Source organism: Suncus etruscus, chromosome 15, assembly GCF_024139225.1.
Source record: "Suncus etruscus isolate mSunEtr1 chromosome 15, mSunEtr1.pri.cur, whole genome shotgun sequence".
Taxonomy (NCBI): domain Eukaryota; kingdom Metazoa; phylum Chordata; class Mammalia; order Eulipotyphla; family Soricidae; genus Suncus; species Suncus etruscus.
Window position 1 is genome coordinate 34,951,105 of NC_064862.1, and position 25,335 is coordinate 34,976,439.

General features: G+C 45.0%; 2 protein-coding genes across 2 annotated transcripts in view; one reads left to right on the top strand and one right to left on the bottom strand.

Annotated features, from left to right (window-relative positions):
- The window catches only part of PISD (phosphatidylserine decarboxylase), a 356,590-nt gene that overhangs the window by 257,138 nt on the left and 74,117 nt on the right, over positions 1 to 25,335 (bottom strand). The gene's annotated exons all lie outside the window — the stretch shown is intronic.
- The window catches only part of SFI1 (SFI1 centrin binding protein), a gene marked incomplete at its 5' end in the record, with an annotated part of 71,863 nt that continues 56,415 nt past the window's right edge, over positions 9,888 to 25,335 (top strand). Inside the window, 4 exons of the mRNA XM_049789039.1 lie at positions 9,888 to 10,000; positions 11,832 to 11,926; positions 14,465 to 14,582; positions 20,433 to 20,535. Coding sequence (XP_049644996.1) covers positions 9,888 to 10,000; positions 11,832 to 11,926; positions 14,465 to 14,582; positions 20,433 to 20,535 — 429 coding nt within the window. The remainder of the gene's footprint in view (positions 10,001 to 11,831; positions 11,927 to 14,464; positions 14,583 to 20,432; positions 20,536 to 25,335) is intronic.

The window sequence follows — 25,335 nt, forward strand, 5'->3', positions numbered from 1 at the left end:
TTTGTTTTGGTTTTGGTTTTTGGGCCACACCCAGTGACGCTCAGGAGTTACTCCTGGCTATGTGCTCAGAAGTCGCTTCTGGCTTGGGGGACCATAGGGGACCATATGGGATGCCAGGGGGATCTAACTGTGGTCCCTCCTAGGCTAGCGCTTGCCAGCCAGCACCCTACCACATGCGCAACCGTTCCAGCCTCATTGGTGTGGATTATTTATTTATTTATTTATTTGGTTTTTGGATCACACCCAGCAGCACTCCGGTTATTCCTGGCTCCACACTCAGAAATGGCTCCTGGCAGGCTCGGGGGACCATATGGGATGCCGGGATTCGAACTACTGTCCTTCCACATGCAAGGCAAATGCCTTACCTCCGTGCTATCTCTCCGGCCCTGGTGAGGATCCTTTTAACTGCACCAGAGTGAATTATCGGCAGGGGCATAGGACATGTGCCCCTGGGTCCAAAACATCTAGTGATGATCTTAAGTATTCTGTATATCTTAATCTTTCTCCAAGTACAGGTTAATAATACATCGTTTTTTTTGTTAGTTTTTGTTTTTGTTTTTTTTGGGGGGGAGGTCACACCTGGCAGTGCTCAGGGGTTACTCCTGGCTCTACGCTCACACCTGGCAGGCTTGGGGGACCATATGGGATGCCGGGATTCGAACCACTGTCCTTCAGCGTCTAAGGCAAATGCTCTACTGCTTCACTATCTCTCCGGCCAATTAATACACCATTTTTAAGTTACTCTGGCAAGTTTGTTTGTTTGTTTGTTTGTTTTTGAGCCACAGCTGGCATGAAGTGACACAAAAATATGGGTCAAGATTCAAGTTTTTTTTCTACTCCGCCTCTGCCTCCTCCGTTTTCAGTGACTCTAACACCATTTCTTTCTTTCTTTTTTTTTTCTCTCTGTCTCTGTCTCTCTCAAGTTTTTGGGCCACATTATCAGTACTTAGGGGCCTCTCCTGGCTCTGCATTCAGGAAACACTCCTGGAAGGCTTGGAAGGACCTTTTGGGGCACCAGGGATCAAACCCAGGTCTGCCGCATGCAAGCCAAACACCCTACCCGGTGACTCTCAGGGGTTACTTCTGGCTATGTGTTCAGAAATTGTTCCTGGCTTGGGGGACCATATGAGACACCAGGGATCAAACCGAGTTCCATCCGGTGACTCTCAGGGTTACTTCTGGCTATGTGTTCAGAAATTGTTCCTGGCTTGGGAGACCATATGAGACACCAGGGATCAAACCGAGTTCCATCCTGGGTCAGCTGCGTGCAAGACAAATGCCCTACCACTGTGCTGTCGCTCTGGCCTGGTCTGCTGACTTTTTATTCTGCTCTCTTTAGTTTCTCCTCCGCGTGAAGCCTTGTGCTAGGGAGACCTCAAACAGGTCGGTTTTGAGGTGAGGGGTTGGACTGCCCTCGCTGACAACATTTTCAGTTTTAGTTATTAGTTTCAGATTAAGCCTCTGTACTTTCCGGGAATTACTTGTTGGCTTCTGAGGGGTTTCCACCTCACAGATGCCGACCTCACCACTCCCTCTCTCTTCTGTACAAAAGTTAATTCTTTGCTTATGTTTTGGACTTGTTGGAATACCTTGCACTCGGCATCTTTTCTTATTGACAGATGAGTTTTTTTCCCCCTTTTTATTTGTTTTTTTTCTTTCTTGTTTGTGTGTGTGTGTGTGTGTGTGTGTGTGTGTGTGTGTGTGTGTGTGTGTGTGTATGTTTGGGCCATACCTTGTGATGCTCAGGGGTTACTCCTGGCTCTCTGCTAAGGAATTAGTCCTGCCAATGTGTATAGGACCATCTGGGATGTGGGAGATGGAAGCCTGACTGACTGTGTGCAAGGTAAACAACCTACCGGCTCTTCTATCAACTCTACTGTCAATTCAGCCCTTGGCAGATGAGTTTTGGTTTTGCTAAATCATTGCTTTGTGGGTTTTTTTTTTGGGGGGGTCACACCCGGCAGCACTCAGGGGCTAATCCTGGCTCTATGCTCAGAAATCACTCCTGGCAGGCTCGGGGGACCATATGGGATGCCGGGATTTGAACCACCGTCCTTCTGCATGCAAGGCAAATGCCCTACCTCCATGTTATCTCTCTGGGCCCCTGTTGCTTGGTGTTTTAGGGAGACTCGGAGTTTGGAAACTATGTTGTTACTTTTCAGTCTCACTCAAATCCTTTTCTATCTAATCTTCCTTATCTTCTATTCAATCATACTTGACTGGGCATCTCTTTTCAAATAACTGATTTATATTCCAAGTATTTGAAACATGCCAATCGTGTTTGGGAAGAAATGCATGTATTTGATTATGATTAAGAGAGAGCCTGACAGAGACTTAAACAGACTGGCATTTGTTTTTTCTCACCAGCAGTCTGGAGATTGGTATTGCTGTAGCTGGTTGGCAATGCCATTGGAAACTTAGGGTCTTAGTGCCTTTCTAGTTCACATCCTTATCATTCTTGCCCTTTGTCCTCTGCGATGACATTGCATAATTACAAAGTGGTAGTTGCAGCTTTACATAGGAAGGAAGTTAGAATGGGTATTTGTTCTGTCTGGAAAGCAAAAACATTTCTACACGTTCCTTAGTTTCATTCTGATTCTGTCTCTCTGGCAGAACTTTGCTGGTTGCAACCTATTGCTGTAGAGGAGGTTCAAAAGACTTTCTGTGGTGGATGACCAGAAAGGAAGCTGGGACTTACTTGGTGATGGGTATTAGCTTAGCTACTGACTAATGTCTGTTCTATTTCTTTTTTTTTTTTTTTTTTTTTGGTTTTTGGGCCACACCCGGCGGTGCTCGGGGGTTACTCCTGGCTGTCTGCTCAGAAATAGCTCCTGGCGGCATGGGGGACCATATGGGACACCGGGATTTGAACCAGCCACCTTTGGTCCTGGATTGGCTGCTTGCAAGGCAAACACCGCTGTGCTATCTCTCTGGGCCCTGTTCTATTTCTTTTATTAGACAATGGGACCAAGAGCTAGTGCAGCAGGGAGGGTGTTTGCCTTGTGTGTGGCTGGCTGACCTGTGTTTGAGCCTCAGTACCCTAAATGGTCCCCAAGCATTGCCTGGTGCAGTCCCTGAGCACAGAGCCAGGAGTAAACCTGTGTGCTGCTAGGTGGCCCCCAAATAAAAACAAACACAAAAGACAAGACATACACATTATACTCTTTTCATTTGGTATGCTTCATTAGTGACAAGTTATAGAGGAAGAAATATTGGACTGGAATTTAGGGATCCTGAGTTTTGGTTCTAACCCTAAACCTTAGCTAATTCTTTGATCTGTTGACAAGTTATTATGGCATTGAACCTCATTTTCTCAAATTGTAAACAGAGAGTGAGAGTAGTGGCGCGCGCGTGCGCGCACGCGTGTGTGTGTGTGTGTGTGTGTGTGTGTATGTGTGTGTGTGTGTGTGTCTGTGCGCGTGTGTGTGCACACGCACGCGCCACACCTAGCAGAGCTTCAGAGGTCAGTCCTTTTCTGCTTAGGAGTCACTCCTGGCAGCACTCAGGAGACCATATGGGATACTGGAGATTGGACCTGGGTTGTCAAAGTGCAAGATAAGTGCCATACCTATGGTATTATTTCTATAGCTCCAAAGAGCATTTATTTTCTAAGTGTATACCGAATTGCAATGCTTATACTGATGGGGTTGGTTTTCAACTATAATGCTCTTTTTTTTTTTTTTTAGTTTTTGGGTCACACCCGGCGGTGCTCAGGGGTTACTCCTGGCTGTCTGCTCAGAAATAGCTCCTGGCAGGCACGGGGGACCATATGGGACACCGGGATTCGAACCAACCACCTTGGGTCCTGGAACGGCTGCTTGCAAGGCAAACGCCGCTGTGCTATCTCTCCGGGCCCTCAACTATAATGCTCTTATTTATTTTATTTTATTTTACTTTTTTGGTTTACAACGGGCAGTGCTCAGGGGTTACTCCTGGCTCTATGCTCAGAAATCGCTCCTAGCAGGCTCGGGGGACCATATGGGATGCTGGGATTCAAACCACTGTCCTTCTGCATGCAAAGCAAACACCTTACCTCCATGCTATCTCTCCGGTCCCCTCGTTTTTTTTTTTTTTTTTTTTTTTTTTGTTTTGTTTTTGGGCCACACCCAGTAACGCTCAGGGGTTACTCCTAGCTATGTGCTTAGAAGTTGCTCCTGGCTTGGGGGACCATATGGGACACCGGGGGATCGAACCGCGGTCCATCCAAGGCTAGCGCAGGCAAGGCAGGCACCTTACCTTTAGTGCCACCGCCCGGCCCTGGTCCCCTCGTTTTTAATTTTTTTAAGCCAAGTGGTTATTTGTTACTTTGAAAACATGAAAATATTGATCTTTGCTAAACCCTCCTGGCCCCCACTATTTTCTTCATGTTAAGTTACAAGGTATTTCTCATGGGGTCTGAAAGTCAGCACAGAATATAGAGCATTTGCCTTGCACATGGCTGTCCTACGTTCAATCCCCAGCTGTTGCCTCATTTGTTGAGTCCTGTTTTCACCTATGTTGATTGTTTGAGTATCCGCAAAGAGCTCCCAGAATGAGAAATTGATTCCCATCCCCTTGTCCCCTTTTGGGGGAGATCTTGGTAATATTTATCTGCAGCAAATAATCCACATAGACAGGAGGATTAAGGGTTAAAAGGTTGGGTGAGGAGAGTCCTTTGTCAGCCTGCTGCTAGTTCCAAAACACCTGGAGCCAGCCAGCCAACTCTGGCATAAGGACCCCCCCCCCCACGCCAGGAACCTAAGCTATTTATTTGGCTCTCAACAGCGCCCCCACCTGGAGGGTCAAGGTGGTACAACAGGCAAAGGATAATCTTATGGAAATATTTTCATATACAACATCCTGCATCCCAAATGGTCCCCTAAGCCTGCCAGGAGTGATTTCTGAGCACAGATCCAGGAGTAACTTTTGAGCACCACCTGGTGTGACCCAAAAACAACAAAATATTTCTCACTTTTTTTTTTTTTGGTTTTTGGGTCACACCTGGTGGGGTTACTCCTGACTCTGCAACTCAGAAATCGCTCCTGGTAGGCTTGGGGTACCATATGGAATGCCGGGATTCAAAGCACCATTTGTCCTGGATTGACTGTGTGCAAGGCAAATGCCCTACCTCTATACTATTACTCCAGTCCCACAAAATATCTTGATGTGATTAGAGAATATCTTTTTTTTTTTTTTTTTTTTTGGTTTTTGTTTTTTGGGCCACACCTGGCGATGCTCAGGGGTTACTCCTGGCTGTCTGCTCAGAAATAGCTCCTGGCAGGCACGGGGGACCATATGGGACACCGGGATTCGAACCAACCACCTTTGGTCCGGGATCGGCTGCTTGCAAGGCAAACGCCGCTGTGCTATCTCTCCGGGCCCTAAAGATATTTTTAAAAAAAGAAAAATACCAAAAGAATAAATGATAATGAAAGAATACTTTAGTGGGGCTGGAGTGATAGTACTGAGATAGTGGATAAGGTGCTTACCTTACATGCAGCTGATTCAAATTTAGTTCCTGGCACCCCATAAAGTTTCCTGAGCCTCACTCAGGATGATCCCTGAGTGCAGAGCCAGGAGTACACCCTGAGCATCCAGATACGGCCCTGTCTTCCATCCCTAGTCACACAAAAAGAACTCTTTCCAGGCTGGAGCGATATTGCAGCGGTAGGGTGTTTGCCTTGCACGCAGCTGACCCAGGATTGACCACGTTTCGGTCTCCTGGCATTCCATATGGTCCCCCAAGCCAGGAGCGGTTTCTGAGTATCACTGGGTGTGGCCCAAAAATCAAAAAAAAAATAATAGAGAAAATCAAACAAAATATGTGGAAATAGAAAGTGTAATAATGACTTTATTGTGGCCAAAGTGAGTTACAAATCTTTCAGAGTAATATTTAAGGTACATAGCGATAATGAATAAAGGGAATCCCCACCACCAGTATTGTCCTTTCTCTATCCCTTTTCCCAGCATGCGTCCCACTTCTCCCTCCTATATCCCCCAGGATGCTAGCATAACTGGTCCCCACTTGTACAGCTTGTAGATTGGGTATGGATTCTGTTATCGTTGACTTTGGGTTTGGTGTTCAAGTCTTATCATTTTTTATTTCCACTAAATGTTCATATGGCTGTCTAGTCCTGGTACCGTCCATTTTTTCCCTTCAAATTATGAGGCTGAGCAAGATGCTTTTAGTAATGTGGTTCTGTTGGAAGTATAAAATGAATATAAATGAATATATAAAAATATTTTTATTTGGGGCCGGGAAGGTGGCGCTAGAGGTAAGGTGTCTGCCTTGCAAGTGCTAGCATAGGACAGACCATGGTTTAATCCCCCGGTCCCATATGGTCTCCACAAACCAGGAGCGATTTCTGAGCCTATAGCCAGGAGTAACCCCTGAGCGTCAAATAGGTGTGGCCCAAAAACAAAAAAAAGAATTTTTTATTTATATTTTTATATATTTATATATTATATATATAAAATGAAGTATAAAATGAAAAGGGGAGGGGCCGGAGAGATAGCCTGGAGGTAAGGCATTTTGCCTTGCATGCAGACGGAGGGTGGTTCGGTGGTTCGAAATTGCGGCATTCCATATGGTCCCCTGAGCCTGCCAGGAGCGATTTCTGAGCATAGAGCTAGGAGTAACCCCTGAGTGCTGCTGGGTGTAGCCCCCCCCTCCAAACAAAACAAAACAAAAATAGAAATGAAAAGGGGAAGAAGAAAACAAAACAAACCTAGAAGGAATCATCTAGGTGTTATAAATATGAATTTAGAAGAAGAAAGGGGAAAAAGGTAACAAAACAACACAGGAGAATAAAAAAGAAAACCTATGAAGCTGTAACAACAAAAATAGCAAAGAAAGAACAAACAAAACCAAAACCAGCAACTATGAAAAACAAGCCAAAAAATGACTTTTTAATTTCTGTTATTAAGAAAACAAAAGAAATACATAAAATTTATACTTAGAATGAACTAAGAAAGGAAATGCAGGAGCTGAGGGAATTCTTTACCAAAGAGATTAAACTAGAAAATTCCAAATGCTGGGGCTGATAGTACCATTGATGTGGCCCCAAACAAACAGGGCTGGAGAGATAGCACAGTGGTAGGGCATTTGCCTTGCATGCGGTCAATCCAGGACAGATGGTGGTTCAAATCCTGGCATCTCATATGGTCCCCCGAGCCTGCCAGGAGCAATTTCTGAGTGCAAAGCCAGGAGTAAGCCCTGAGCACTGCCGAGTGTGGCCCCAAAACCAAACCAAAACCAAAACAAAACAAAAATACAACCCAAAAACAAACAAAATTCCAGATGGTCCAGAGGCATCTCCCATGTAGATTTCTATAGGTCAATTTTTAAAAACTAAACAGATTAGGAAAGACATGTTAATATGCTTTCTCCTTTTTACTTTCTTTTGGGGGGAACATGCCCAGCAGTGCTCAGGGCTTACTTCTGGCTCTGCTCTCAAGGATCACATCTGGAGAAACTTTGGGGACCATATGGGGTATCAGGGATTGAATCTGAGTCAGCTGTGTACAAGGCAAACACCTTACTCACTGCACTATATTGTTCCTGTCCCTAATCTGTTGAATTCTAGGAGGAAAAAAGTGAAGTGATAGAATTAGAGTTCTTGAGTTTTCATTAGCCTTATTAATACCACAATGTGCCATCAAGTTACATCTGGTGGTACTCAGGAGCTGCCCCTTTTTTGGTACTGAAGGGCCACTCCTCAGCAGTGCTCAGGGTCTATCTGCTTCCAGGGGTTAAACTCAGGACTCCCTCATGCAAAACATACTGGCCTTTTGAGGTGTCTCTTTGCCAGTTTTTGTTCTTTTTTTTTTTTTTTTTTTTTTTTTGGGCCACACCCGTTTGATGCTCAGGGTTTACTCCTGGCTAGGAGCTCAGAAATTGCCCCTGGCTTGGGGGGACCACATGGGATGCTGAGGGATCGAACCACGGTTCTTCCTTGGCTAGCGCTTGCAAGGCAGACATCTAACCTCTAGTGCCACCTTGCTGGTCCCATCAGTTTTTGTTTACTGTCTTTTTGTATATTCTTTTACATATATTTTGTTGTCATAATTTTCTTGTTTTTTTTTGGTTTTTGGTTTTTGGGCCACACCCGCCAGTGCTCAGGGGTTACTCCTGGCTGTCTGCTCAGAAATAACTCCTGGCAGGCACGGGGGACCATATGGAACACCGGGATTTGAACCAACCACCTTTGGTCCTGGATTGGCTGCTTGCAAGGCAAACACCTCTGTGCTATCTCTCCGGGCCCAGTCATAATTTTCTTATAGAAGTTTCAATTGAACTAATATGCTTTATTTTACTAAAGATCAGGAATACAATTAGGCATTTGCTCGTGCTCTATAAATGAGAACTGTAGCTACTTTTAATGTTAATCAAAAATACTCTTTAGTAAAAAAAAACATAAGTTTGCAACTGAAAATATTAATATCAGGTTTTTTGTATATTAAAAAATTCTTTTAAGGGATTGGAGAGATAGTACAGTGGATTGAACGCTTGCATTACATTTGGGCAACTTGGGTTTGATCCCCAGTATCATACCCATATTGTCCCATAAGCATCTCCAGGAGTGATTTTGTTTGTTTGTTTTCAGATCAAACCTGGCGGCGCTTAGGGATTACCCCTGGCTCTTCACTCAGAAATAGATTCTGGCAGACTTGGTGGATCATATGGGATGCCGGCAATCGAACCCAAGTCTGTCCTAGGTCGGCCACCTGCTAGGCAAATGTCCTACCACTGTACTATCGTTCTGGCACCCTCCAGGAGTGATTTCTGAGTGCAGAGTCAGGAGTAAGCCTAAGCATCATCAGATGTGGCCCCCAAATTAAAAAAAATTTTTTTTTAGTTTTGGGTCATACCGGCCATACTTGGGACTCCTCCCTCCTCTAGGCTCATAGGTTGCTCTGGGTTGTATTGGGGGACTATGCAGTGACAGGGATGATTAAAGCAAAGCAAGTGCACTACTTGCTTTACTATCTCTCTGGCCCTAAGTTTTATTTTTAGCCCATACCCAGTGATGCTCAGGGATTACTCCTGGCTCAGTGCTCAGGAGATCTTTCCTGGTAGTCCTCAGGGGACCATATGTAATTCCAGGGATTGAAATTGGGTCAGCAGCATGCAAGGCAAATGCCTTAACCCCTATCCTATACTATCTTTCTATCCCCTCTTCTTGGCCCTATGTTTATCTATATTTTTGGGGGGTGCCCCCCAATTGTAAATAAGGTTTACTCTTGGATTTGTGCTCAGGGATCACTTCTGGTGGGTTGGGGTACCAGAGTCAAACTGCATTGACTGTGTGCAAGGCAAATGCCTTGCTTGCTGTCTTATCTCTCAGGCCCCTATATTAATGCTTTCAATTAGATCTGAGATATAACTTTTGGGGGGGAGGGCCACAGCCAGCTGTGTTGGGGAAGGTAGGATGGAAGTGCTACACCTGGCTATGTTCAGAAATAGGAATTTATTCTATTTTGGTTTTATCAAGCAATGAGAGACATTCTTTTGAGGGGGAGGGGTTCATATCTGAGGGGTTACTCCTGGCTCTGCTCAGGAATGCTAGGGATCAGATCTGTGTTATCTCTTTGGTCCCTTGATGAGACATTATTTTGTTTGTCTTGGGGGGAGCCCATACCTGCTGGGACTCGGATTATTCCTGCTTATTTATGTTCCTTATGAGTTGCTCCTTATGTTACTGGAGGATCCTGAGGTGTCATGAATTGGACCTACGCTTTCTGCAAGTGAGGCTTGTAGTTGGCCCATTGAACTCTCTCTCTACATATATATCTCTCACTCGCTTGCTATGAATCATCTCCTTCCACGAGAAAGCAGAGGTAAGGTCAATCTGGTTTGGGAATAGGCAGCATTGTCACTTCCCCCCCTGATTTGATTTCATGATTCCAGGTTTTACTGTGAGCAGAGAGTGCTGCGGAATATCTTTAAAGAATGGAAAGAAGTGTGGTGGGTTTCCCATCGAGAATGGAAACTCTGTATTAGAGCTGACTGTCACTACAGGTGAGATTTTATGTCCCGTTACTTTTACTGATGCGCATCATCAAAACTTTCTTGTGGCATGTTTCTGCCAAGAAAGAGAAACGTAGGCTGGAGCAGGTAGTGTGCTTGCCTTGCCGGGACAAGATCAAGATCATAGCCCTACTTATACTCATATGTGTGGGGGTGCATGCACACACACACAGAAACCCCTTCCCACAAAAATCATTCTGTGTATGTTATACATGATTTGAATAGTGTTGTCTCACTGACTTTCAGTTCTAGAAATTTTCTCATTTTGAGAATTTAAAAAGAATTTAAAAAATCGTTAAATAATTGTTTTGTTTTATTTGTTCATTATTTTTTTTGGTTTTTGGGCCACACCTGGCTGTACTCAGTGGTTACCTCTGGCTCTGCACCCAGGGGACATTGCTGGAAATGTTCTGGGACCATATGGGTTGCCAGACATGGAACCTGGGTTAGCTGAGTGCAATACCCAGGATCAAACTGAGGTCTGTCCTAGGTTAGCTGTGTGCAAGGCAAACGCCCTATTACTGCACTACCTCTGGCCCCCAATTTTTTTTTGTCTTTTTTTTTGCTTTTGGGTCATACCCCACGATGCTCAGGGGTTATTCCTGGTTCTATGCTCAGAAATCACTCCTGGCAGGCTCGGGGGACCATATGGGATGCCGGGATTGAACCACCATCTGTCCTGGGTGGACTGTGTGCAAGACAAATGCCCTACCACTGTGCTATCTCTCTGGTCCTTTTGGCCCCTATTTTTAAGCATTTTTATTAATTAATTAATTTATTTATTTATTTATTTATTTTTGGTTTTTGGGTCACACCTGGCAGTGCTCAGGGGTGACTCCTGGCTCCATGCTCAGAAATCACTCCTGGCAGACTCAGGGGACCATATGGGATGCCGGGATTCGAACCAATGACCTTCTGCATGAAAGGCAAACACCTTACCTCCATACTATCTCTCCGGCCCTTATTAATTTATTTTAACATTGTGGTTTGCAAAATTGTCATAAAACAGTTGTTTCTGGCATTTAGTGTTCTAACACCATCTCACCATCAGTGTAACATTCCCTCCACCATTGTCCCAGTTTCCCAACCACCCCCCAAGCCTGTCCCCTTTGGCAAGCATAAAATTACTTTATATTGCTTGTTACAACTAAATGATAATGGAATTATCAGAGAAAAAAAGTTAAAGGAAAATTTGTGGAAATTGCTATATCTCACAATGGGGTCATTAAATCACAGACAGTTTACTAATCTCTTCTTTTTTTTTTTTTTTGTTTTTTTTTTTGTTTTTTTTTTGTTTTGTTTTGTTTTTGGGCCACACCCGTTTAACGCTCAGGGGTTACTCCTGGCTATGCGCTCAGAAATCACCCCTGGCTTGGGGGGACCATATGGGACACCAGGGGATCGAACCGCGGTCCATCCTATGCTAGCGCTTGCAAGGCAGACACCTTACCTCTAGCGCCACCTTCCCGGTTGAGCATTCTGTGTTACTTTTTGTGTGTGTGTGTGTGTGTGTGTGTGTGTGTGTGTGTGTGTGTGTGTGTGTGTAGCTTAGATGGCATCTAATTTAGTGTGTTCCTACTGTAGTGGCAGAATTGAGGAATTCGGAGTTGTCTGAAGTCCATGTATGCTGTCATGTATTCCAAGAATCTCAGGGTCTATTGAGCTAGGCTGATGAACTGAAATGGCTGTGGGATGTGTGTATGGCTACCAGGGCTTCTGCAAGTACAGAGAGCTGGAGAGATGCTCATCCCCCACTTGAAGAAGATCTCAGAGTTTTAGGAGCTATTTAATTGTAAAGAAATGACTTCTTTTTTGGCCTTAGATATTACTTATGCAACCTGATGTTCCAGACGTGGAGGTCTTATGTGCATCATCAGCAGGAGATGAGGAACAAATACAGGAGAGCTGAGGACCATGGTGAGAAAAAGTGAACATGTCTTGAGAAAATGCCTGCATTCACGTTTTTTCCTTTGAAAACAATTCTTTTAGAGCAGTTTTGGGTCTGTCCCCACACACAACCACTTCGGGTTGTAGTCTTCTATAGCCAAGTCCCCCATCAAAGTGATGTATTGGGTTTTTTTTGTTTTTTTTTGTTTGTTTTGGGGCCATACCCAGTGTGCTCAGGGGTTACTCCTGGCTCTGCACTCAGTACTCGCTCCTGGCTTGGGGGACCATATGGGACGCTGGGGGATCGAACTGAGGTCCATCTTAGGTTAGCATGTGCAAGACAAATGCCCTACTGCTTGCACAACTGCTCCGGCCCCAAAGTGGTGTATTGTTTTTTGTTTTTTTTTTGGTTTTTGGGTCACACCCGGCGGTGCTCAGGAGTTACTTCTGGCTGTCTGCTCAGAAATAGCTCCTGGCAGGCATGGGGGACCATATGGGACACCGGGATTCGAACCAACCACCTTTGATCCTGGATCGGCTGCTTGCAAGGCAAACGCCGCTGTGCTATCTCTCCGGGCCCAAAGTGGTGTATTGTTATTGATGCACATGTTGATCAACCAAAGGCATGGTACCTTGTGCTTGCTAGTGGTGATTTCTGAGCATAGAGCCAGGAATAATCCCTGAGCGCTGCTGGGTGTGACCTAAAAACCAAAAAAATTAAAAAAATAAAAAAAAAAAAAAGAACTTTCCAGGCTTGAGAGATAGCACAGTGGTAGGGTGTTTGTTTGCCTTGCATGTTGCTGATCCGAGATAGACCCGGGTTGAACCTAGGTTCGATCTCCAGCATCCCGTATGGTCCAGAGCAGGCCAGGATCCATTTCTGAGCTCAGAGCTCTGAAACTCAGCGCTGCTGGGTGTGCCCTCCCCCCAAATAAAGTATTCCCTTGCCACTTCGTGCTTCATGTTTTGTGGCTTCAGTGCTTCGCGGGTTTTTCCAAAATATTCATCAAAAAATGAAAAAGAAGAAATACAACCATGTCGGTAGCCACATTGCGGAAAGGAGCGCTGTTTCAAGTTGATGCATGAGAGAGAAGCGTGTCAAAGAGATGATTTGACTCAGAATCCATACCACAGGTTCTCATAAAGGCGCGTGGTTGGGTTCCGGTGCGACATCGAGCAATGAGAGTATTAGTGGATTTACAGTCATCCCTCATTTTTTATTACTGTATAAGGTTTTATAATCAACCTTATTTATTAGCACTGACACGTTTTTTGTTTTTTTGTTTTTGTTTTTGTTTTTTGTTTTTGGGCCACACCTGGCATTGCTCAGGGGTTACTCCTGGCTGTCTGCTCAGAAATAGCTCCTGGCAGGCACAGGGGACCATATGGGACACCAGGATTTGAACCAACCACCTTTGGTCCTGGATTGGCTGCCTGCAAGGCAAACACCGCTGTGCTATCTCTCCGGGCCCGCACTGACACGTTTAAGTAAATATGTATACTGTTGTATTTTTTGTCTTAAATGTGTAAAGTATAAATACTGTTTACATATTTAAGGCATTCTTGTGCCTGCATACACAAAAATTCCTAGGTGCAAGTCATGGTTTTTCAGTTTTCATAGAAGGTTCTAGTCTCCATTAACCGCGGAAAAACGAGGGATCACTGTAATGAACTTTCATGCACTTTCACAATTTTAACCATTATCAACTTGTATTGGTCTTGTTATATCTATAACCCCACTCACTTCTCTGCTTCTTGTGTGCTTTTTATTTATTTATTTATTTATTTATTTATTTATTTATTTATTTATTTATTTATATAATGATTTTTATTGTGATAAAAGTAATTACAAGTGTTTCACAGTAATATTTAAGGTACATAGTGACAATGAATTAGGGCCATTCCCACCACCAGTGTTGTCCTCCCTCCACCCCTGTTTTCAGCCTGCATCCCAGACCTCCCCCTTTGCCCCATGGACTGCTAGTGTAAGAGGTCTCCTTTGTATAGCTTGTAGATTGAATATCAATTCTTGTATCGTTTCTTTCTTTTTTTTTTTTTCTGGCATTGCTCAGGGGTTACTCCTTGCTGTCTGCTCAGAAATAGCTCCTGGCAGGCACGGGGGACCATATGGGACACGGGATTCGAACCAACCACCTTTGGTCCTGGATCAGCTGCTTGCAAGGCAAACGCCGCTGTGCTATCTCTCCCGGCCCCTTGTATCGTTTCTTATGTGTTTTTTTTTTCTTTTTTTCAAGATCTTATCCTCTTGTGTGCTTTTTAATCAGTAAATATAGTAGAATATAGCTCTGAAAAATACGGGCTTTTAGAAAAATGGAATTCTAAGCATGCAGTATATTGACTGCTTAAATGGTTTATGTGTTATCCATCACTTTTGTAAACATGTTTCAAATGTACTTGTAGAGCTGTACAACGTTTCCAGAAGGGGGCGCTTGAAGTCTAGTGGAATTTAAAGAGGGATGAGTAGAGACTCTTGAGCTTGTATCACAGCCTGGAATAATTCCTCTTCCTTTCTACATCCCTTTTTGAAAATCTCTTTGGTACAAAAAGATGTGAAACAGAAGATGAGACGAGCCTGGAAGTCCTGGTTAATCTACGTTGTTTTTCGTCGAACGAAACATGAGATGCAGACCACTGCCCTGGAGTTTAGGCAGCAGAGTATTTTGTGGTGAGTGTGTTCAGTTGCCCTACAAAGGATCATTTTACTTCAACCTTGCTTTGTCCTGAGAGAATGCAGTGGAATCTAAGGGGCCAGAGACATAGTACAATGGTAGGGGGCTTGCCTTGTAAGTAGCCAACCTGGGTTTCATCTCTAGCACCCCCGTATGGTTGGTTCTTTGAACATAGCCAGGAGTGACCCCTGAGCACAGAGCCATAAATAAGCTCTGAGCACCACTGGGTTTGGCCCTTCTCCAAAAAAAAAAAAAAAAATACACACACCTTACATTAAAACACACACACACACACACACACATACACACACACGCACGCACGCACACACACACACACATACACACTACTACTGCTACTACATTAAAACAATCTTTGTAGGGCAGGAACAGTAGTATAGTGGGTAGGGCACTAGCCTTGCATGTGATCCACCTGAATTCAATTTCTGACATCTCACATGGTCCCACGCCCTGCCAAGAGTGATACCTGAGTGAAAATCCAGGGGTAAGCCCTGAACAGAGCCAAGAGTGGGCTCCCCATAGGAAGAAAACAAACAAATAAACAAAACCCCTTTATTTCAGGGCTAGAGACTGCCAGAGGATAAGGAACTTGCCTTTCATGCGTCTTACTTGGGCTTGTTCCCTGGAATTTCACAGCCTGCACTGTAACCCCAGGGGCTCCAAGCTCTGCCAAATGGCCTTTGGTGATCCCCAGCTCTGCAGGGTTTGAGCAGCCCTGCATTCTCGAGTCCTGGCTAGCATTGAACCATCTGGCACTTTTGGCTGAGTACCACTGGGAGTGATCTGGGCTCCCTGAACACTGCTTATAAAGTCCAAAAACGAAAAAGGTTACTTAAAATATAAATATATTTTAGTTTTGGTTTTTTTTTTTTGTGTGTGTGTGTGGTTTTTGGGTCACACCTGGCAGTGCTCAGAGTTACTCCTGGCTTTATGCTCAGAAATAGCTCCTGGCAGGCACGGGGAACCATATGGGACACCGGGATTCGAACCGATGACCTTCTACATGAAAGGCAAACGCCTTATCTTCTTGTATCTCTCTGGCCCCAGTGTTCTTATACTTTGCAAATTTTTTTTTTTGTTTGTTTTGGTTTTTGGGCTACACCTGGTCGTGCTCCGGGGTTACTCTTGGCTCTACACTGAGGGGTAAATTCTGGCAGGTTAGGGGGACTACATGGGATTCTGGGGATAGAACCCAAGTCGGCCATGTGCAAGGCAAACACCTTGCCTGCTGTGCTATCGCTCTAGCCCCTCTGCAAAAAAATAATTTTTTCTTTTTTTTTTTGTTTTTGTTTTTGTTTTTGGGTCACACCCAGCAGCGCTCAGGAATTACTTCTGGCTCTACGCTCAGAAATCGCTCCTGGCAGGCTCGGGGGACCCCTATCTTGGAGTTTTGTGGTTTACATACAGCGATCCTTAGGGGTCTCCTTGTTCTGTACTCAGGTGTTTGGGAAACTATAGATGATGCTGGGGATTGAATTCAGGTTGGCCTTATGCAAGGTAAGTACCATACTCACTACTCTATGGCCCTGGCCCCCTCAGTGTGTATTTATTATTAAAGGCTTAAAATGGGACCCGGAGAGATAGCATAGCAGCGTTTGCCTTGCAAGCAGCCAATCCAGGACCAAAGGTGGTTGGTTTGAATCCCGGTGTCCCATATGGTCCCCCATGCCTGCCAGGAGCTATTTCTGAGCAGACAGCCAGGAGTAACCCCTGAGCACCGCTGGGTGTGGCCCAAAAACCCAAAAAAAAAAAAAAAAAAAATTGGGCCCGGACAAATAGCACAGCGGCGTTTGCCTTACAAGCAGCCAATCCAGGACCAAAGGTGGTTGGTTCGAATCCCGGTGTCCCATATGGTCCCCCGTGCCTGCCAGGATCTATTTCTGAGCAGACAGCCAGGAGTAACCCCTGAGCACCACCAGGTGTGGCCCAAAAACCAAAAAAAAAAAAACGCTTAAAATGTTCATAGGGGCTGGAGAGATAGCATGGAGGTAAAGTGCTTGCCTTGCATGCAGAAAGACGGTGGTTCAAATCCCAGTATCCCATATGGTCCCAAGTGCCTGCCAGGAGTGATTTCTGAGCATAGAGCCAGGAGGAACCCCTGAGTGCTGCCAGGTGTTACCCAAAAAACAAATAAACAAACAAAAATGTTCATATAAGGCTGGAACGAGAGCACAGCAGGTATGACATTTGCCTTGCATGCAGCTAATCCAAGTTTGTTCTTGAGCATCCCATATGGTCCCCCGAGCATTGCCAGGAATGACCCTGAACTCAGAGCCAGGAGTATCCCCTGAACACCACTGGGTCTAGCTCCCCAAAACAAAACAAAACAAACAAGCAAAAATCTGTTCATAGTAGGATTGGAGAGTTAAAGCACTTGTCTTTTTGTTATTTTTTTTTTGGGGCCACACCCGGTAATGCTCAGGGGTTACTCCTGGCTATGTGCTCAGAAGTTGCTCCTGGCTTGGGGGACCATATGGGACACCGGGGATCGAACCGCGGTCCGTCCAAGGCTAGTGCAGGCAAGGCAGGCACCTTACCTTTAGCGCCACCGCCCGGCCCCTAAAGCACTTGTCTTATATGTGGTCAAACCCACTTCAATTCCCAACTCCACATAAGGCCCCCTCAGTATTTCCAGGAGTAGCCTCTGAGCACTGAACAAGGAGTGAGCCCTGGGCAACACTGGTATGGTCCAAAGCAAAAATAAAATGTTCCTGTTACTGGTTTGTTTTTTTGTTTGTTTGTTTGTTATTTGGGCCACAACTGATGGCACTTGGATTATTCATGGCTTTGTGCTTAGAAATCACTTCTGGCAGGCATAGGACCATATGGAATGCTGGGGACCAAACCTGGGTCATTCCAGGCCCACTGTTACTATTGGGTGCTGGAACTGCATTCATGGAAATTAAAATTCCCTAAGAACTTAAAAAAATAAAAGAAATAATGTAAGATTTTGAAGTGAATGAAATAGTTAGCATGATCTAGGTTAGGAGAATAGGTTGTGGTCAGTGAATAGCAGTTTGAATGTCTTGGTAAAACAGGTAACAAACTCCCATTTTCTCATATTATCTTTCTATAGCAAGGTAGAAATATAAACAGAAAAGAAACCACGAGGAATGAAACTGTAGCCTGAAAAGTTAGGAAGAGAAGGGAACCCTCAGGACTGTGACTCTGTGCCTGGGGAGATGGTTCAGAGGGCTGGAGCTGATGCTTTACATGCAGGAGCCCCACATTCGGTTCCCTGCACCACTTGATCTCAGGAACCAAGCACCAGTGTGCCTGGAGTATGAGCCCTGGGCACTGTTAAGTGTTCACTCCAAATCAAACAAAAGACTAAAAACCTAAAATCCACTTTTGAGGGCAGATTTTTCTATGAAATCTCCTGATTTTAAGTATCAGCAATAATATAGATAGATAAACCGATAGATCCATTGATTGATAGATAGGCCAAAGCTTACTTCTGGCTTAGTGCTCAGGGATCACTCTTGGTAGAGTTCAGTGAATCATATATTGTGCTGTGCCTGGTATCAAACCTGGCTCAGCAGCATGAAAAGCAAGTATCTGGGCTGGAGCAGTGGCTCAGGGCCTTGCATGTGCTAGCCTAGGACCGACTGGTTTGATACCCCGGCATCCCATATGGTCATCAAGCCAGAAATAATTTCTGAGCACATTGCCAGGAGTAACCCCTGAGTGTCACAGGTGTGGCCCCCCCCCAAAAAAAAAAAAAAAAAAAAGCAAGTATCTACACACTACACAACTACCTGTTGGTTCCTTCAAACATATATATTTGTTTTTGTTTTTTGAGCCACACCCAAAACCCGGTGATACACTTGGGTTACTCCTGGCTCTGTGCTCAGAAATCGCTCCTGGCTTGGGGGACCAATATGGGACACCTGGGTATCGAACTGCAGTCCATCCTAGGTTAGCGTGTGCAAGGCAATGCCCTACCACTGCGCCACCACTCTGGCCCCTATATTTTTATAGCTTGCCTTGCACATAGCTTTGCATGCAGTATGCTGTTGACTGGGCCTGCTATCTCAAGCCTGCCAGGAGTGATCCCTGAGTGCAGAGCTAGGAATAAATTCTGAGCTAGGAATAAGTTTTGGTGTGGCCAAAAACCTAAAATAGTGTAATGTAGGTCAAATAAAGTGGGTGTTTAGGCTAATCTAACCTTCAGAACTAATGCTGGTGGGGGACCCCTGGTGACTTATGTGACGTGGAGAGAGAGCTCATGGTCTCAAGAAGGAAATCTGCCACTTTGTGTCTCTCCACCTCTGTCACCCAGGAATGGCCAGGGAGAGTCAGTCCTAGACTTTACCCACACCTTCCAGGTCTGTCACTTTTCTCTCAGAAAAAGAATTTCAGGAAGATACAAGGATTTGGGAAAAAAAGTAACCCAAACAGGTTTTATTTAGAAATTCTGAGGAAGGGGATCTCAGGAGAAAGGGGCCAGATTGATAGCACAGTTAGGGCCTTTTCCTTGCATGCGGACAACCCGGGATGGACCTGGGTTTGATTCCTGACATCCCATAGGGTACCCCAAGCCTGCCAGGAGTGATTTCTGAGTGCAGAGCCAGGAGTAACCCTTGAGCGTCACCGGTGTGGCCCCAAAACAAAACAAAACAAAACAAAAAATAGAGCAACATCCTCAGGAGAGAGGGAAGACTTCTCCACAGAGCCCCAGTGTTCACCCACCTCAACTTAAAAGGATGAAAGAATGAAAATCCATATTTCAAGAAGAGAGTCAGAGACATGGGTGACATGCACTTGGCACATTGTGCATGGGCTGGCAACAAATGAGCTTTGTTCTAAGTTAGGCGTTGATAAGGTTTTTCCCAATCTGCCATATGTGAGGCTTTCTACCTAGGTAAGAGTCCATTGCTAGGGTGGTTACCAGGGGCAGAGAGTAGGAGGGTAGTTGCTAGTTTTCTTTGATCTTCCTTTCCCAGCCCAAGTTTTTACTGCAGCTTCTCTTAGTAGGGGCCCCAGTCTTTTCTGGGCCTGCAGTGGCACCAGTTGAAGTTCTTATCAGGTCTGTGTTCACAAGATGGGTCCTGGCAGTCTCAGGTCTAGTGACAAGTAATTTATTCATATTCCATCTCTCTCTCCCCTCTTTTTTAATTTTTTTAGTTTGTGTGTGTGTGTGTGTGTGTGTGTGTGTGTGTTTGGGGGCCATCCTGGTGGTACTCAGGGCTTAGTCCTGGCTCTGTAGTTCAGGAATCACTCCTTGGTGGTGCTCATATGGGATGGCAAGGACTGAACTGGATAGGCCACAGGCAAGATAAGCACCTTACCCACTGTACTATTGCTCTAGCCCCTTCGAATCCCACCACTTAGTTTTATTATTTCCCAAGAACTTTCTTTACTTTTTTTTTTTTTTTGGGTCACACCCAGCGGTGCTCAGGGGTTACTCCTGGCGGTCTGCTCAGAAATAGCTCCTGGCAGGCACGGGGGACCATATGGGACACCGGGATTCGAACCAACCACCTTTGGTCCTGGATTGGCTGCTTGCAAGGCAAACACCGCTGTGCTATCTCTCCGGGCCCCTTTCTTTACATTTTAATAACTCACAGCCATCATTGGAGGAACCTTCTCTACCTGCCTGCCTGCTTCAAGAATCATCACTTTACCATCCTTAGCTTTCAGCTCTAGGATGATTTGTAGATATTTTTTCCAGGAGTAGCTTTAAAGAGAGTGCCACAGAGAGATGCCAGCAAATGGGAGAGAGGGACTTGAGCTGGAGTCATGGGCCCAGCCATACTGCCCTTCAGTTTTTTTTTTGGCACTTCTTTCTAACCTGTAACATCCATCTTGAACTTGTTCTTTGACAGGGTCTGTTGGAAGGAGTGGAGACAGCAACTGGGACAAGTTCGTATGGACCAAGCTCTCCAGGCTTCAGCTGTGAAGCACAGAACCCTGCACCTCCAGCTGCAGGTAAGTCCCACTGACTTGGGTCCATCTGTCCTCTGTCCACATTGTCAGACCTTGGACCTGCAGAGGGTAGAGCCAGACTCCATCTGGAAGACTGGCCATGAGGCTTTCTCTGATGGACCTTCTTTGTAGCACTGGGGGCAAAGGATGTCAGGTACACAGAGAGAGACTGCTGTGCCAAAGGTGCTTGCCAATAAACAAAAAAAAAATTTTGGGGGTATCATTCCTGGCAGCACTCAGGGGTTACTGCTGGTTCTGTGTTCAGAAATCACTCCTGGCAGGCTCGGAGGATCATATGGGATGCCAGAATTCGAACCACCATCCTTCTGTATGCAAGGCAAACACCTTACTGCTGTGCTATATCTCTGGCTCCTATAATTTAATTTTATACCTGAAACCCAAACATGAATAACTTTGCAGTTTCACAATAACTAACTAAAACAACAAAAAATTGGTAGGCTAGGAAGGAAGAGAGGGAGGAAGGGAGAGAAAGAGGAAGAAAGGAAAAAGGGAGGGAGGAGGAAGGGATTGGGGGAAAGGAAGGCAAATAATTTGGCTCTAAAACCAACAACAAGAAAAAAGAAAGGAAGGAATCAAAAAACAAAATGAAGAGGTTTGGTGGTGCAAGTGGTAAGGCGTCTGTCTTGCCCACTTTAGCCTAGGACAGACCCAGGTTCAATCCCCTGGCGTCCCATATGGTCCCCAAGACAGGAGCGATTTCTGAGCAAATAGCCAGGAGTAACCCCTTAGCATCACCGGGTGTGGCCCAAAAACCAAAAACAAATAAACAAAAAACAAAAAAAAAAAAGCAAAATGAAGTCAAATAATTTGAACCAGAGATCAGAGCGATAGCACAGTGGTAGGGCATTTGCCTTCCACGTTGCCAACCCTGGATGGACTCCCGATTCAATTCCCACCATTTCATATGGTCCCTTGAGCTTGAGAAGAGTGATTTCTGAGTGCAGAGCCAGGAGTAACCCCTGAGTGCTGCTGGTGTGACCCAGAAACCAAAAAAAATTTTGAACCAGGTCAGGCATCCAGTCAAGGCTTTATATTTATTTACTAAATTCTCTTTCTCCCATTTTGCTTTTTTGGGGGGGTTGGGTAGAGCTTGAGGACATACCTGGAGGTGCTCAGGAATTATTCTTGGCTCTGTGCTCTGTGCTCAGAAATTACTCCTAGCAGGCTCAGGGGACCATATGAGATGTCGGGGATTAAATCCCAGTCAGCTTCATGCAAGACAAATGTCCTACCCACTGTGCTGTTGCTCCAGCCCCACTTCTTCCCATCACTCTTCTTGTGTTGACCAGAGGTCATGGTGCCAGCACACATTTTCATCAAGGGGCTCATTGTTGTGGTGTTCAGGCATATTTTTATTGTATTGCTCAGCAGCTGTTTCCCACTTGAGCTGAGCTGTGTTCATGCCACTGATTACAGGTTGCACTGCTGATTTCTTCTTTTTTGTTAGTGGGCTAATCCAAACCCAGAAGTGTGTAGGGCTTACTCCTGGCTCTGAGCTCAGAGACCATGTGGGATTCTGGGGTTGAACCCAGGTCAGCCTTATGTAAGACAAAGGCCCTCCCCTAGATACTATCACTCCAGCCCCCTGGTTACTTCTTTTTTGCGGTTAGCAGCACTGCTAAATGGTCTTAACCATATCCTTGTGCAAGTATCAGAGTTTCTCTAGACTGGTTCCCAGAAATGTAATTAAGTGGCTAGCCAGCTCTGTTTTTTTTTTTTTTTTTTGGTTTTTTTTTTTTTTTTTTTTTTGGGTCACACCAGGCAGTGCTCAGGGGTTATTCCTGGCTCCAGGCTCAGAAATTGCTCCTGGCAGGCACGGGGGACCATATGGGATGCCGGGATTCGAACCGATGACCTCCTGCATGAAAGGCAAACGCTTTACCTCCACGCTATCTCTCCGGCCCCGCCAGCTCTGTTTTGTGTGAAGTATTGCTGCTTGTTCTAGGACTTGGCCAGTGTTGCTCAGTTCTCATTCTCTGCAGGTTCATCAGCATTTCTCAGTGCCAAACTTGGTCATTCACACCAGTCAGAGAGATGTGAAGCGGAAATTTTTTCTTAAACTTATTCTTTTTTTTTTTTGTTTTGTTTTGTTTTTGTTTTTGGGTCACCTCCGGCGGTGCTCAGGGGTTACTACTCGCTGTCTGCGCAGAAATAGCTCCTGGCAGGCACGGGGGACCATATGGGACACCAGGATTCGAACCAACCACCTTTGGTCCTGGATCGACTGCTTGCAAGGCAAACTCCGCTGTGCTATCTCTCGGGGCCCTATTTCACTTATTCTAATGAGACTCAGGATCTCTTCATGCTCTCTTTTGTCATTTGTGTTTTTTTCACTTTGAACTTGTTTACATTTTTCCTGTTAGGATGTTTTAGATTTTTATTGGAGGTATTTTTTTTTTTTTTTTTGGTTTTTGGTTTTTGGTTTTTGGGCTACACTTGGTGACGCTCAGGGGTTACTACTGACTAAGTGCTTAGAAATCACTTCTGATTGGGGAACCATATGGGACAATGGGGAATCGAACCGTGCAAGGAAGATGTCTGAAAGCTTGCACCACCACTCCGGCCCACGAGGTATTCTTTTTTGATTGATACTTGTAGACATTGTTGCAAATTCTGATTACTAATCTTATTTTTAATGAATTTTATTGGTTATTACTTTATTTTTTATTTTGTACATTTGTTTGTTTGTTTGATTTTTGGGCCACACCTGGCTCTGCTCAGGGGTTACTCCTGGTTATCTGCTCAGAAATAGCTCCTGGCAGGCACGGGGGACCATATGGGGTGCCAGGATTCCAACCAACCACCTGGATAGACTGCTTGCAAGGCAAACATTGCTGTGCTATCTCTCCAGCCCCTATTTTGTACATTTTTGGCTTTGAGGCCACACCTGTTAGTTCTCAGGGCTTACTCTTGGCTCTGCACTCAGGGATCACTTCTGTGGGTCTTGGGGGAACCCAGAGATTGAACCTGAGTCAGTTATGTATAAAGCAAGCAAGTACGTTACCTGCTATACTGTTGGCTCCCAAATTATTTTATTTTGTTATGCGAACATTAAAATACTAAGGTATCATGATTTTTTTTTTTGTTTTGTTTTTGGGCCACACTCAGTGATGCTCAGGGGTTACTCCTGACTATGCACTCAGAAATTGCTCCTGATTGGGGTCGGAACAGTGGTGCTAGAGGTAAAGCGTCTGCCTTGCAAGCCCTAGCCTAGGACAGACTGTGGTTTGATCCCCCGGCTTCTCTTATGGTCCCCCCAAGCCAGGAGCCATTTCTGAGCGCATAGCCAGGAGTAACCCTTGAGCATCAACGGGTATGGCCCAAAAACCAAATCAAAACAAACAAACACCCGGAGAGATAGCATAGAGGTATTTGCCTTGCAAGCAGCCGATCCAGGACCAAAGGTGGTTGGTTCGAATCCCAGTGTCCCATATGGTCCCCCATGCCTGCCAGGAGCTACTTCTGAGCAGACAGCCAGAAGTAACCCTTGAGCACTGCTGGGTGTGGCCCCAAAACCAAAAAACAAACAAACAAAAGAAATTGCTCCTGGCTTGGGAGACCATATGAGACACCAGGGATCGAACAGATGTCTGTCGTAGGTCAGCACATGCAAGTCAAACGCCCTACTGCTTGTGCTACCGCTCCGGCCCCTACTATGATTTTTTAAAAAAAGAATTATTTGTTTATTTATTTATTTATTTAGGTTTTTGGGCCACACCCTATGGTGCTCAGGGGTTATGCCTGTACTCAGAATTTGCCCTGAGTAGGCTTGGGGGACCATATGGGATGATGGGATGCCAGGATTTGAACCATCATCTGTCCTGGATCAGCTGTGTGCAAGGCAAACACCCTACTGCTGTCCTGTCTTTCCGGCTCCTCTACATTGATTATTAATTCAACTTTTATAGATCAAGTTTTCATTTGTTCATGGATCTGTTTTTGTTTTTGGGGGGAGGAGGTGGTTTTGGGCCACAGTGCCACAGGACCACTGGACCTGGTGATCCTCAGTGCTTACTTTTGGCTCTGCACTCAAGGATCAACTGGCTGGCTGGTTTGGGACCACATGGGATGCAGTAGATTGAACACAATTTGGCTGTGTGCAAGGTAAATGCCCTACCCACTGTGTCATGGGTCTATTTTAGGCTCTCAGTTCCATTCGTCTACCTGCGTCAATGCCATATGTTTCCAATTATGACTTTATGAAGCAGATAAGAAAGATCATAGTTTCCTTAATCACAATGCCCAGGTAGAATTCTCTCTCTATTGCCTACTACGTATGCCTTTGGATGAGTTATTTGACCTCCTTGTACCTATATTTCTTATCTGTAAGTAGATTATTATCTACCCCTATTGTGTTGTTAAAGATTTTTTGGGGGGAGTCACACACATTGGCGCTCAGGGGTTACTCCTAGCTTGGTACTCATAAGTTGCTCCTGGCAGGCTCAGGGGACCATATGGGATGCTGGGGGTCGAACCCAGGTCTGTCCCAGGTTGGCCACATGCAAGGCAAATGTCCTACCTCTGTTCTATCACTCCAGCCCTTTCCTTCTTTTTTTGTTTTGTTTTGGGGCCACACTTGGTGATGCTCAAGGCTTACTGGTGGCTCTACAGAATCAAACCAGGGTCAGCCATCTGCAAAACTCTTGACTATTGTTTTGGCCGCTCTTTCTTTCTTCTGTTTTTCAATCTATTTATCAGTTCCATAACAAAATGTACTAGAATTATTATTATAATACATTTGACTTTTTATCTACAGGGGAAATCCATCACATATATGAAACT